Source organism: Buceros rhinoceros, unplaced genomic scaffold (genome assembly GCF_000710305.1).
Source record: "Buceros rhinoceros silvestris isolate BGI_N320 unplaced genomic scaffold, ASM71030v1 scaffold44644, whole genome shotgun sequence".
Classification (NCBI taxonomy): domain Eukaryota; kingdom Metazoa; phylum Chordata; class Aves; order Bucerotiformes; family Bucerotidae; genus Buceros; species Buceros rhinoceros.
Genome location: NW_010407334.1, coordinates 1,322 through 15,574, shown reverse-complemented (window position 1 = coordinate 15,574; position 14,253 = coordinate 1,322). Strand labels below are relative to the sequence as shown.

At 40.1% G+C, this 14,253-nt stretch overlaps 1 protein-coding gene across 1 annotated transcript; it reads left to right on the top strand.

The window, feature by feature from the left end:
* Nucleotides 1–346: 346 nt before the first annotated feature.
* RRN3 (RRN3 RNA polymerase I transcription factor homolog (S. cerevisiae)) lies at nt 347–13,559 on the top strand (the record flags this gene model as incomplete). The annotated part of the gene is made up of 16 exons (XM_010134423.1): nt 347–403; nt 1,349–1,438; nt 1,521–1,650; nt 2,138–2,197; nt 3,328–3,391; nt 3,875–3,944; nt 5,574–5,672; nt 6,261–6,356; nt 6,814–6,949; nt 7,861–7,991; nt 9,130–9,260; nt 10,063–10,247; nt 10,800–10,908; nt 11,334–11,486; nt 12,423–12,510; nt 13,109–13,559. Coding segments are annotated over 16 exons (1,758 nt in total), but the record flags the coding sequence as incomplete, so codon positions are not given.
* Nucleotides 13,560–14,253: the final 694 nt, after the last annotated feature.

The following is a 14,253-nucleotide window of genomic DNA, read 5'->3' as shown; positions in this document are numbered from 1 at the left end:
AGCCCGACGGCGGCTGAGCGCTGTGGGCCTGTGCCGGGCGGTATCGCTGTGCGGGTGAAGGGGTTCCCCGAGCCGAGCGGCGTGACGCCTGGCTTACGCCAGAGGGGGCGAAGTGACCCCGCTTGTGTCTGCAGGGAGAGCAGCCGAAAGGGACCCGGCGCCTTCGCCGTCTGCCAGGGACGGCACCCGCTTACTGCTGCTCCAGCCTCCCTCGAGTTGTCTTCCCGCTGGGGCTCTTCGTGTGCCTGTTCTGCACTCTCGGGTTGTTCAGATGCGTGGGTGAAATTTGTACTTCTTTCTGGAAAAAGTATGAGTGTTACTCATTTGCTTTTCTTTCCCCTGCTAGGGTGAGACCGCAGACTTTGAGTTGCTAAAGCATCAGCTGTCAGACCCGGACATAAAGGTAAGAGTTTTGGTAGTCAGGGGTCTGATGGCTTGAAGTTTGTCTGCCGGAGCGCAGTCATGGGAGGAGCCATCCCGGTGCTGAGCCAGGTGCTCTCCTTAAAGCTCAGCTTTTTGCTTTGTGGCAGCTATTGGAATTAAAACACTAAGTGAAAGGAAAAGCAGTTGTGCGTTTATACACTTACATCATCCTTCTAGGCTACTGATGCTTGTTTTTACAGATACGCTGTAGATCGAACCGTGGTTCTGACCGTCACAGCCTTTCGGTTGCATGAATCGGTACCATCTCCCGTTCTCGCTAACGACTTATTTAACTAGGCACGCAGTGGTTGCGGGTATAACTGCTGACGTAGAGGAGCAGTGGTGACAGAGTGTGGTAGCAGTGCCAGCAGTATTGTTTCATGGCTGTGCTGTAGTGTTGCGAGTACCCACCGCATTTGCTTTCTTTTCTGCTGTATTTTTTTTCCTTTTAACTAAAGCGCAAAGCTGTGAGAAGAATGCTGCAGGAACGGTAATGCTATGTGGAACCTCTTTTCTCCGTAAAGAGGACATTTGGTAAAACACTTGTTTTCAGCACCTTTCGGAGTGACAGGCAAAATCAGTGTAAATTTGCTGCTGTTTCGGTATCTCACTTCAAGACTTGAATGTCCCTTCTGCTTAATTAAACTAGGGCAAAAGGAAAACAAAATTAGGATTGAATGCCATTTCTTTTGAACGTGTGTGGTGTGAGAGAGGTGTGAATGCCTTGCGCCGTCCTAGGCCTTCCAGGCAGGCTGTTGGTGCAGGAGTAGCATTTATATTTGCGTTGAAAACTTTCATTGGCGAGGACACATATTCCTTGTATGTTAATGTGGAAATTAAAATCTTAATCTTTGATTTTTAAGGATTTTGTTATTTTCTAGTAACAGGTCACACTGTTTACCTGTTTTTTTCTGCTTATTTTAAGGATGCCCAGATCATTAATTGGCTGCATGAATTTCGAACTTCTGTGGCATATTTGACCAAAGAGCTTGAACAACTGGTCAGCATTTTGCTGGTAAATATCTGTTTGTTACATGGGAAGATTAAGAGTTGAGTGCTCAAAACATCTTGACATCTTGCTCTTTGCTGCCTTTCAGAAGCTGCCATGGCTGAGAAGAAGCCGAGAGGTAGTGGAAGAATATCTGGGTTTTCTTGGCAATCTGGTGTCAGCACAAACTGTCCATCTTAGGCCGTGCCTCCGGATGATTGTATCACAGTTTGTCCCCCGTAAGTTACTTTTCTCTTAATCTTCTTTGTTTGCTTATCAAAACATCTTTCCTAGACAAATGGTGTATAAATACAGTGCATGGCGCAGGTACGGGGTTGGGGTTTTTCCCGTGGATTGCTCTCCCAACTTGGGTAGCTGAACTGTAATGCAGGCAGTTCTCTGTAGCCAGGTTTTAGAAGACGTACTGCAGTGGCTAATACAGACCCTGTTTATGACGATGTCTTGGAAAGGGATGAACTGTAAAATACTGTTATTGCTAGTAAAGAAAAGCTGCAGTGAGGATCATGTCAGATGTTCTCAAGAACCTTCTGGTTCTGTGACTGAAACAGTCTTTTTGATGCGCTTTGCTTATTTTAGAGTCTTTGTAGGTAACTTCCGTGCCTTAGTCCTGATGAAGCCTGTTGCCCAGCGTGTTTGATTTGGTGTTGAAACTGTTACTTCTAAGACTTGTACAATTTTTGATGTAATAATCTCACATTTTGCTAGCTCGAATAACCATCAGAGAAGATGATGTGGATATTTCAGATTCTGATGATGATGATGAAAGTGAGTATAAAGGAAGCATGGTTTACGTACGCTGCTGTAATGCCCTCACCAAGGGAGTGTACAGTGCATGTCGCTTTGTTTTACGAAATTAATTTAGCTGAGTTAATGTAAAACACAAAGAAACAATAAATCCTTAAATTTGCAGGTCAGAGACTTTGTACTTGAACAGTGGGGACCTGCTCCTTGGTACTATCAAAATATTCCTGATGGTCCAGTATTTGTCGGAGTAAGGCTGAATGCACAGAAAAACCTTCCTGGTTCTAGACTGTTGCAGACCCAAAGAGAAGTTAGGAGTTGGTTGTTTGCGTTTTTACCTCAATAAAACTCGATAGTTTGGGGGATTCTTGAGTCTTTTTTGTTGTTTGCCTGCAGTAAGCTTAAATACAATCAATATTTAGAACAGAGATGCTGCAGAGGTAGTGTGTTTATTGATAAGGCAAACAGATAGCTGGATGTCTTTATGTTTCATTATCTTGAATGCGGGAATAAATTTCAGTTCTGCTTGTGATGACCCAGCTATTCTTCAGCTGTTCACTTGTGATGCTGTTTGGATTAAAACCGCCTGCCATAAAAGCCTAATCAGCTGTTTGTCTGACTCTTGTGAAAATGAGGGCATGAAGTCTTTCCATAGTTTTTATCATGTTCAATCAAAATCTACAGCAAGTCTTCTAAATGTAAAAACCCCCCCTGCCATAAAAGCCTAATCAGCTGTTTGTCTGACTCTTGTGAAAATGAGGGCATGAAGTCTTTCCATAGTTTTTATCATGTTCAATCAAAATCTACAGCAAGTCTTCTAAATGTTTCTGTATTGTGGATAAATTTTGGATATCCAAGTTTAGCGTTAGGTATAAGAGCATCTAACAACAAGGCTTGGCCCTGGGGCTGGCAGCACAATCGGAGTTTATTGATTGTGATGCCATTAATTATATTTGTAGTTATTTTTTATGCTTATTTTGGTAGTAAGGCAGTTCAACTTAAACCACACACACACACTGCTCCCCGCAAAAAAAAAAAAAAGTATTGGCAAACACAATTTCCTTGTGAATCTGTAAAATAATTCAGTTGATGTGAACTGTTTTTGCGAGTAACTGATGTAGTTTCCTGTAACCAAATGCATTTTCTTTCTCTAGACCTTTCTGAAAACTTCAATACATGCCATAGAGCATTGCAGACTGTCGCAAGATACGTTCCTTCGTAAGTACAGAGTCCCGTGGACTTGTGTGCCCTTTCCTTGCAGGTTTAAAGCTTGTGAACTGATGAATGTAGTTTTCCCTAAATGGAAGTATAATACTTAGTGAATATTAGGAAAGAAATTGTGCAATCAGAGTAACTGGTGGAATGCTGTATCCAGTCATGAAGTGTCCACGGTCGCCAGCAGCCGAAAATCCTTCGTGGCGTGTTGGTGGAAATAGGAAGCAGGGAAAGTCGTGTTCGTAGCACATTTGAAGTGGCTGCTAACAAGTCCACAGTGAATGTTTGCCGCTTATCTGTTCAGTGATCCTTGTAAAAACAGGCTTTATGCAACTACTTATGTTAAAATAAAGTTACGGTGAAATAAGCTTATTGCAATCTGTCTTCAGAGTGCTGGAGCTTCGGTATTTGCTCTTGTAGTAACAACCTATAACTTCTGGGTTTGTTTTCTTGGGGTTTTGTTGTTTGGGTTTTTTTTAATTGTAGGACACCACAGTTTCTCATGCCGATACTTGTGGAAAACTTTCCTTTCATTAATAAATCGGAAAGGACTCTGGTAAGAACTGTGAATATTTTTCTTGTTTTTAACGTCTAAATGTTCTCTATAGTATGACAACTGACTGGTGCCGTTGAATGCAGATTTTTGAGTGTATTGTTTAAGATTCTCGGGTTTATACACACACACACACACGTATATGTGTATGTATATGTGAGTGTGTCTGTTCAGTGTAAGGTTGTCCAAGCATATTGAAGTCCCTTGTGCATATGCTAGTCTTTAATGACATAACTGCATATCTTTTCCACAGGATTGCTTTCTTAATCAGTGCACAAGATGGACCTCTTTGACGATGAATCTCAGGGTTGTGTAGTAAGGAGACGGTAGGATACCTGTCTCATTTGTTGTCAAAACTGGAAGTGTTTATCAGAAGAAGGAGGGATTGGATAAGCAGACAGAGAGCAATGGACGTTGTAGGTGAAATCCAAGTTGCCAATAGTGTAGGCTGGTGGTTTATTACATCTCTGGTATAGTGCTCGTGTGTGGTGAAAAACAGGCTGGAAGCCTTTGACGGGTTGTCGCTCTTGTGTGATCTTTATATTTACTCGTTCCAACTTGCTATGTTGGCACTTTATTTTACAGAAAGGCAGAGCCCTGCTCCACCAGCCAAGTTCAAACTCATCAAGTGTTGAAACTCCCCTGAAGTCCTCTGTAAACCTTACTAGTTCTTCTACTTCTTTTTTTTTTTCTCAAATAACTTTGGGCATCAGTTCCCTATCTGTAAAACGAGAGGGCTAATAGCTCTTATGTGGTGTTAGGAGAAGAATTTTTATTTTTTATTTAGCGGCTCAGTGAGGAGCAAGTTGTAAAGGAATTCATAACTGTGTTTTCAGGGCAAGGTTCGAATGAAGTGTAATAAAAATATGGTCCATGCATTGTGGTTTTTATAAGTTCTCATTAAACTAGCTCTGTCCATTTTATGTACTGAGTGATCCAGGTGGCCTGTGGAAAAACCATATGTGCTCATGTAATTAAAGGTTTTGTTATAAAGCATATTCACAAAGAGACTATCGTGTACTTCAGTGTGGCGCTTCGCTTAATTTTATGTACTGACTTGACAGGTTTGCTGTAAGAAAGTTGCAGTGTAGTTTTTTGTACGTGTGTATATATGTGGGTGGGCACTGGCACGCCCACAGAACTTGTCTGTTAACCTGTGTCAGTTATAATCAGAGTGACTGAGGAGACGTGTCTGTAGAATTTAGAATTGTCGTTGGTATGTTATAACAACCCGAAGTAAAGATGTAACCAGCCTCACTTTAAACAGTTCTGCTAGAGCTGGTTCTAGATGTAGTGAGGAATGTTCTTGTGGTTTTAATTTTCCTAGAGAAAGTTTAGACGTACACTCCTATGGAATGAATACCTTTTCTTACAGAACATTTATACTCATTCTGTCTAGAGATAGTTGGAAAAATTTGCATGGAAATAGTAGATTAAGAAGTTAATGATAACACATCTTAAGAATTGAAAGTTGATGTTTGGTTTATACATTAACTCTGGATTGAATACAGTCTGATTAAACTATTTCTGGCTCTTTAGATAACAAATTAAACTTGTTTTCTAAAAATCTTTGGCAGAAATAAAGACTTTCTGTTAATATTACTACAGATATCAATTAATTTTGTGTTATAGGAATGTTACGTTCATAACCTGCTACGAGTTACGGTGTACCTTCCAACTCTGAGGCTTCAAATTCTGGAGCTTATTATTGAAAAGCTGTTAAAATTGGATGTAAGTTTGTTCTCTATCATGTTATAAGGAAGCTTGGTGTTAAAATACACAGAGTAGGAAATTAAATATGCTCAACAAAAACATGTGTTGCAGTAGTGCTCATGATGGTGGGTATAAACCCAACCAAATTTACAGTCCATTCCCAGTCTTAAGGTACTACCCGACCCGAGGGTAACAGTATGATGTTACTCTCGTACCCGGTGTGGAATCGCTGACTCTCTTGTAGTGAGCCGGGCTGAAGTGCAGCGAATGTGCTTCTCTTTGCATGGCTGATCTGTTTTATCATCCCCTCGAAGTAGAAGGATTTACAGTCTTAAAGTCAGGAGGGCTAGCACTGTAAATGATTTAAGGCTTGTTATTTTGGGAGAACCTCAGCATACAGCAGTCTGGGGAAAGCTGATATTCGGGAGGTAAAGGTTCAGGCAGTTTGGAGTGAGTGTATATTACAAATATTCCCTTTTAATATGTTTATTTAGTCAAGGACAAAATCTAGTCTAAAAATTACTCATTGTCATTTCTTGTATAAGTAACAAAGTTCGTATTAGTGTCATGGTCTTATAAAAATTAATATATTGTTTGCAACTGCAGGTTAGTACTCCACAGCAAGATATTGAAGATGCTGAAGAAGCTGCTAATAATTCTGGTAGTGAGGAAAAATCTACAGAGGAGGGACTTTTTGACATGGTTGGCTATCTTGTTCCACTCAAAGTTTAAAAGTGGTGGTGTTAGGGGTTTTTTTGTAAAATTTTCACTTTCGAGGTGGTTACAAACTAAGTGTAGAAATAATTATTGCTTTGTCGTTACTGTACTGCACACAGCTCTTGAAATCTGAACAGCTGGCAAATACTAATGTGGTCTCTGATTGTTGACTTTATTCACGTAAATACCCAGCACGTGCAGCGATTCTTTTCGTTAAGTAAAAACACAAGCAGCTATGCAGAAAGCTAATTAAAGAATGGTAGCCGGCTTCGTTTACAAAAATTTGCGTATACTATGGAGTGTCATTTGATACTTTTGTCTTTTTTTTAAAGAAAACTTAAACATATCACTGAATGAGAAATGTGGTGTCACTGTTCCTGTACTTGCTGTCTGCATGATGTCGTGTATGTAAAAGCTGCATGAATGCCACTTTATCTGCCAGGAGGAAGATGAAGAAAGAAAAGGAAACAAAGCTGATTCTTCCAGTAATGAAAGAATGGCCCATCCACTTGCAGAGCGCCTTGATATTTTGATGACCATCCTGTTTTCCTATATTAAAGATGTGTGCCATGTGGATGGTAAGAGCACTTGAACTAGAACCAAACTGGTTGTTTTGCTAACAAGTAATTAAAACATAAGAGGAGTTCTTGCTTTCTGCTCTTGCAAGATGGAGCCCTCGCCCTTTGGCAGCAGAACTCTGCGATCAGCAGCTGTAGTCCTCGTTCCTTCCTCTGCCCAGGGTTATTGGCAAAGGTACCTTTATGACCTCAAAGGTTTAGTCTTCAGTTGGAGATGTTCTGATTATAGAAACGTGACGCTGTGTCCAAACTGTGACATTACAGCGTATAAAGCTAAATAGAGTTTTGGGGGGTTTTTGGTGCTGCAAAACTTAGGAGTTAGAAATAATTTAACCGCACTGTTTTATCATTTGCTCTACTATATTGCTTTGAGTATTAGAATTTTGGATCCCTTCAACCTCGTAAGGACTGAAAGTAGATGAGACCAACTGGCCACCATTCCACTCAGCCAGAATTGCTACAGCAAGGCTTTGTATTGTAGGAAAAAACCTGAAAGAAGTGTCTTATGCTGGCATTTATTGAGGGTTTGAACTTCTTAGTTTTATATATTTAAAACAGAGTATGTAGAAACCATTTTGCTGTATCATCTTCACGCAAGTCAGGTAGTTTATTTCTTAGTGCCACTCCTGGCTCTTCTGAATTAACACATTACTGCAAAGTTTGCATGTCTGCAAACGTGTGTATGTGCCCACACACAGATATTCTCCATATACACCTTCAAAAACAAGCAGGGCTGAAGGGCTTACTTAAACAGATTTTAGTTGTCAGATAAGCCTAGGAGTCAGCTTGACAGTGTTTCTTTACATATTTCTTGCTGGCTTAGAAAGGTACAAATGCCACTTTCGCAGTATGAAGGCAGGAAAAAAGCTGCAATAGCTCATGTTGTTCTGGTTTTTTTCTTTTCTGTGTAGGCAAGCTGGATATCAACACCACAAAGGATTTGTATCGGGATCTGGTTTCTGTTTTTGACAAGCTCATCTTACCGACCCATGCTTCGTGTCACGTACAGTATTTCATGTTTTACATCTGTAGCTTTAAATTGGTGAGTAGAAGCTGTTTTTAAAATGCAGTGTCTTCTGTCATTTCTGCATCTTCGTCATGCCTTTTTTTTTTTCAAAAAATAGTTGTTTTCTGCTGCAGTTCGAGTCCGAAGATAGTACATAGGGATCCATCAGTGTCTTTGCTTTCTTTTCCTTCTCTGTTCTTCCGTTCTTAAAGTTTTTCTTTATGTGGTTGCCCTTCCCACGTTGTTCATAAATGTAAACAGATGGAATCAAAGCTAGTGTGAAGGAACTTGCCTAACTGACCTCTTCTACAAGAATCAGGTGGGGTTTTGAACCCAAGACACAGTGTTCCAGCAGGTTTTTTCAGCACCCCAGAATGATTTAAAGACACTGTGTGTTAGTTCTGCAATCTGGAAATTGTGTCTGCTGTTTGTTCCCTCCCTAGTTTTCCCATCTCTCTCAACAAACTACTGTTCTTTCTCTTCCCATATGAAAATAAGAACACGTATACTCTTTGTGTAAGGGTAGCTAAAGATCCAGCGAAGCTAATGCCCTGTCTCTGACAGCAGTGAATAGTGAACGTGTTGGAAAGAACATTATCGCAATGGTACGATGTTTTGCTAGCAGCAGTCGAGTACCTTCCTGAGCCAAAGTGACCTTCTTTCATGGTAACAGCCCGTGATGGACAAATGAAAGGAGAAAATATCTCATGATATCGTGATTTTTGTACTGATGTGAATTTTTGGCCTCATGAATTTCTGTGGCAAAATGTTCCACGATATAATGATTTAGAGTGAAAAATCACTTTTGTTTCTCTAAATTCGTCTTTTCATTGGATGGCCCTGACCTCATCTGCTACCAGAGACAGTGACCAGTTACTTCCTATTTACCTTCTTACCACTCCTGTTTTTAAAGACTTCTCACTTCTCATTCCTAACTTTTTCCTAGACTTCTGGTTCCATTTACTTTTTACAACCTAGGTATTGAGAAAGACACAGAAAAGAGTGTTCTTTCATCAGGTGTGGAAGTAGTTGTAGGTTATCCAGTTATATACAGTTATAGGTGGATTTTTTTTTAATGCTTTGGTTACGGAAATTATCAGAATTGAGTATTAGGAATCTATTACTTAGTGTCATCAGCATAACAACTCATGATTTCTATGTATCTTGTTCGCAGGGGTTGGCTGAGGCATTTTTAGACCATCTTTGGAAAAAGCTGCATGATCCCAACAATCCTTCAGTGATCAGGCAGACTGCTGGGAGTTACATTGGCAGCTTCTTGGCAAGAGCAAAATTTATTCCAGTTGTGTAAGTTGTTTTGATACATGAGCAGAACCAAACAATTCCTGATGATCGCTAAGGTTAAGTACAGAATACACAGAACGCACATGCAAATGTTGGTCTAGGACTAAATTAATTGTCTTGTTTGTATTTTCTACAATACTGTTCCAGTACTGTTGTGAAATTTCCAGGAGTTTTGCATTTATAGGACGGAGACTAATGATTGCTGGGATTCTTGACTTGCTGTTGAAGACATCACTTACTAAGAAATGCTGAGCAGGGGTGGGTGATGTTGACTTCAGTCAGAGTCACGGATGCTCAGTATATCTCATGTTCAGAAGCGGGTATTTGTAATGCCCTGTGTTGGGCGCTTTATGTAGACTCTGAAACAGGGAAGTCAAGTGTTGGAGTGTTTTGATACAGATGGGTTAAAGTACTTTAGCAGATGGTGAGAATATCTTTTGTACAGACACGTTCTGTATTTGTGTGCTGTTCAGGGTGGGCTCAGTGACTGATGTTGAACTTCATTTGAATTGGAATGGCTTGCAGGCCATGGGCGGCATCTCTCTCTGTACTAATGGTTTACCGTGCGTTCCACAGGCACATCCACTCATCTCTCCTGGCATCTTGCGCTTTCCCTGCTTGGGTTTTCAGTGCTGATACATTGATTCATTTTATGCTGAGATAAAGGAGAAAGCTCACAACAGAATCTCCTTTCTCACAATGAGATTTTCTTACTGATGTTTCTACAGCTACTGAGATCCTTGAATACTTCTTTGTTCTATGCTATTTGAGAAGCTATTTTTAAGCTTTTTTTTCTCCATTACAGTACAGTAAAAGCATGCCTGGATCTCCTGGTGAACTGGTTGCATAAATACATTGATAATCAGGATACAGGGGCTAATGCCTACTGCGATGTAGCTCTCCACGGGCCGTTTTATTCCACGTGTCAGGCGGTGTTCTATACACTTATTTTCCGTCATAAACAACTTTTGGATGGAAACTTACGGAAAGGTGAGTGTAGTAGGTTTGAATGGTATTGAGATTCATTTGCAAGTTTTACTGTTGATGTCTTCTGTAATGTCAATTAAGTATCCGATGGCAAGTTTATGTTGTTGTGCTCTAAATAAAGTGACATGGCTTGTACATCTGTTAGGCTACCAACCTAAATCATCTTTTTTTTCCTCACTGTTGAAAACAATGCCAGTAACTCCTCAACACTGACATCTGGCCCCAGTTGCTGACAATGTTTGAATCCCAGCTATATAAAACTAGTGTGGGCTTCAGTTCATCTGTCTTGGTGACTCGGAGCCTCTGTCAGTCTCAGTAACGTGTGTGAGTGTAGTGTCTGTGTTAGAAGGATCCCTCGGCCATGGCAGGTTACTCTTAGAGCAGCTTTTCTGCGGAACAAGCTGCGGGCGAAGTCTCCGCTGTAAGAGCATGCCCTAGGATGTGCTTCTGTGGTGGTGTGCAGCGTGCAGGCTCGTCAGACTGGAAATTCTTGGAAATTTAAGTTCAGCTTATATGATACATAACCTATATTTGCCAATTGTTTTTATTTTCAAGGTCTGTCATATCTGCAGAGTTTGAATTTTGAGCGCATCGTCATGTGTCAGCTAAACCCCCTGAAGATTTGTATACCCTCTGTTGTGAACTTGTTTGCTGCCATTACCAGGTACCTACTCATTTATTTCGGTTTCAGCTTGATACAGAGGTGTGTGTGTGTGTGTATCTAAAAGTAGTGCAGTACTTAGAACATGGGTTTGTTAGGCACAGTATTGAGTGTTATCTAAGACAGTAACACTGCCCATATTCTAGGTGGGTAAGTTTATGTCTGGTTCATTTTCAATGAAATCCTACAGTACCGTGAAACCGATTGCTTCGTGTTGGAGCCAGTATGATTCTACTTGGAGTGAAGTTTATAGGAGTGGAGGGGAAGAGAACAGACACCTTACCTCCTTATCTTGAAAACTCCTAATACCAGATGGAAGATAGAAGTGATGTTTGTTAAAATATGACTTTGCATTTTAATAGCATCTGAAATTCTTGCTTTTGGTGTGTAGCAACGTTGATCCTTTTTTTTCAATTGCCCTTTTAAAGGAAATACCAGTTGGTGTTCTGCTACACAATTATTGAGAGGAACAACAGGCAGTCTATACCAGTTGTTCGGAGTGGCACTGGGGGTGACCTTGTGCAGACCTGCACCAACCCACTTGACAGTTTCTTCCCCTTTGATCCCTACCTGCTCAAAAGGTACACTTCAAAGATAAACAACTCCTTTCTGCCTTGCAGAAAATTACGAACTAAAACCGTAACTGTCGGTGTCTCTGCAGTTCACATTCTTCACTGATCTTTAGTACTTTTCACGCTGCATATTTTAATCAGACATTGTCAAAGGTTTGAATTGAAATTTCCCCCCAGTGGGGCATGTAGCATTTAGGAAGGAAGGGGATCCTGGAAGGTCTAGTTAATATGTTTGGTGAATTTTCTTTTGGTTTTCCTTGTTTTAGGCAGTCTCTAAAATATCATAGTGTTAGCCTAATACATATTTTGTTGGAGCTGTGGTGGTGTGTCATTTTTTTATTGGGTTGGTTTGGAATTTTTAGTGTATTGCTTCTTGATTGGAGACAAGCTTATTTAAAAGATCTTGCTTTTTAATGAATAGTGGATTATGTGCAGCTTTTCAAAATGTCTGGTGCTGTGATGGTTTAATAACTTTTTAATGTTAGCAGGCAACACTGGCTTTTTTTTTGTCTCTTAAAAAGAAAAATCTGTCTCCACAGAAGGAAGACCTTTCTTAGAAGCAGAAAGTAGTAATAATTATTATATTAATATATACTATTAAATAACATAGAGTGTATCAATTATAAAATTTTACAGTTATAATAAATACTAAAACTATTGATACGTCTTCAAAATTTGTAAGAAAATTATGCTTATTTACAAGCGTAGTGTAGCTGTTAAAAATACCTGGCTAGGAACTGGGAGGCCTGACTGTATCAGAACTCATCAAGCAAACAAATGTAATTTAACCTACCAGCAAAATGGAGTTATTTCTTCATGGGATTAACTGAGTAGTTTGTAAAACCAGACAGAGGGCTATCAAAACGCCGAGCATTTTATATTGCATTATTGCATATGACTTTTAATGAATACATTAATCATACTGTGTTTTAATTCCCCACTCAGATCAAAGAAGACTATTGATCCTTTTTATCAGTTTTGGGAAGAGCTGAGTGCTGAAGATCTTGAGAATCTGAAGAAACCCATAAAAAAGGTATTTTTCTAATCAAAATGCAGTTCAGCTTTTGCCAAATCTCTTACCGGCTGCTTCTGCTGCAGGATTAATATTTCTGTAGTAGATATGAGTACACTAAACATTGAAGGGGAACTGTGACTGAAATGAGGAAGTGCTGGGGGTTGATCAACCCTTGCTTTGAGAGCGCTTTTCTCCTCTTCTGCAGAGGAGTTGGCTTGGCAGCACTGCGAGTGCTAATGAATGCTCTCAGGACATGGACACACCGATGTCACTGGAAATCCACTTTGTAGCTAGGATTTAATGCCCATGTTTCATCACAAGAGTAGATCTAACGCTCTTACCTTTCCCTAGTCGCAGCAATTGTAGTACAGCTCAAATCCTGTTCTTCCAAAGCTCCTACGTAGCCTGTTGACCTTCTTGCAGAACGTCTGTCCTACGTCAGATCTTTGAGTCCTTCGAATGGTGTGTTCTTTCCTCCTTGTGATAACAGACAAAAATATATCAGAATTTATTTTAGAAATAACCTTTTTTGACTCAGTGTTCATTACTTCTATCAAGTCTTCATAGAGACCTGGAGTATCTTTCTGCTCTCACTGATCCTTTTAAATTTATGCAGGGTACTTCTGAAGATGAAGATGATGACTTTTTGAAAGGAGAAACCCCTCAAAATGATGGAGTGGTTGGAATTGCTCCAAATTCTTATGAGTCAACTACCCAGAGCCCAGACAGCAGCATCGGCTCCCCTCCAGACTGTTATGTGCCGTATCCTCAATGACAGCGAGCATCAGAAATGAAAAGGCTGAAAATTGTGTGCAATTTTCTCTCTGTAAAGAGACTTTAACTCGACTTTCCAAACTGGCAAATGTCTAAGTAACTACATTTAGAGAAAAACTATTGTTTCTTAATCATCAGATTTCTACAGATACATTGTTATAAAGTCATACGTTGCTAGAAGAGCTTAGAGAATAAATAGGGTGATATTTTACAAATTTCACATTGAAATGGTTTTTATGACTTAAAAGGATTTTTATAGTTTTTCCTGACTCTTAAAAACTTTGTTTACTAATGTATCTCTACAAGGTTTTATATATCAGGGGTGAAATTCTGGACTTTCTTCCTACTGATCTGTGTGAGGACCAGAATTCCATTGTTGGTGTCCACACTGTACTCTGACGACTGGCTTGGGGTTGCTTCGAAGCAGTGGTGTGATCCCACGACAGGGAAGCCGTGGATCGAGTCTGACAGTGATTCTTTTGCACACATCTGTTAAGCTTTTCCTCTCTGTGGAACAGCAAAGCCGTTCACTAGTGGAAACTGTATTCAGGTGACAGATTTGTAGTTGGTAGCACAACTTTCCCAGCTGTGAAAGGTCAGACTGGTCAAAGTGACACTGGTGCAAGTGTTGAAAATGGTGGGGTAGCCAGGTGTGATTTGTAGATAGTGTTCTTCGGGGTGCTTGTGAAGCACTCTGAGACAGGTATTTATTTTCAGGATTTGAAGTTTATACGTGATTGCTGAAAATACGAAAGTCTTCCCATGTAGAGAGGAAGTGATGGTGTTACTGGTGTCCTTGTGTTGTCCATGTGTCAGTGCAGAGTTTCTCTGTGTAGGTTTCTTGTCTTCTCGTGGTTGCTGGCTTTTAGATTTGAGTAGATTTGAGTGGGAAAAAATAAATGTTATTTGTGTAACATTTAGTTGAAAATTTTATGCATTTGGGACTAAACTCTTAACTGCCTGTCTTTAGCATCTGATGTTGGAGAA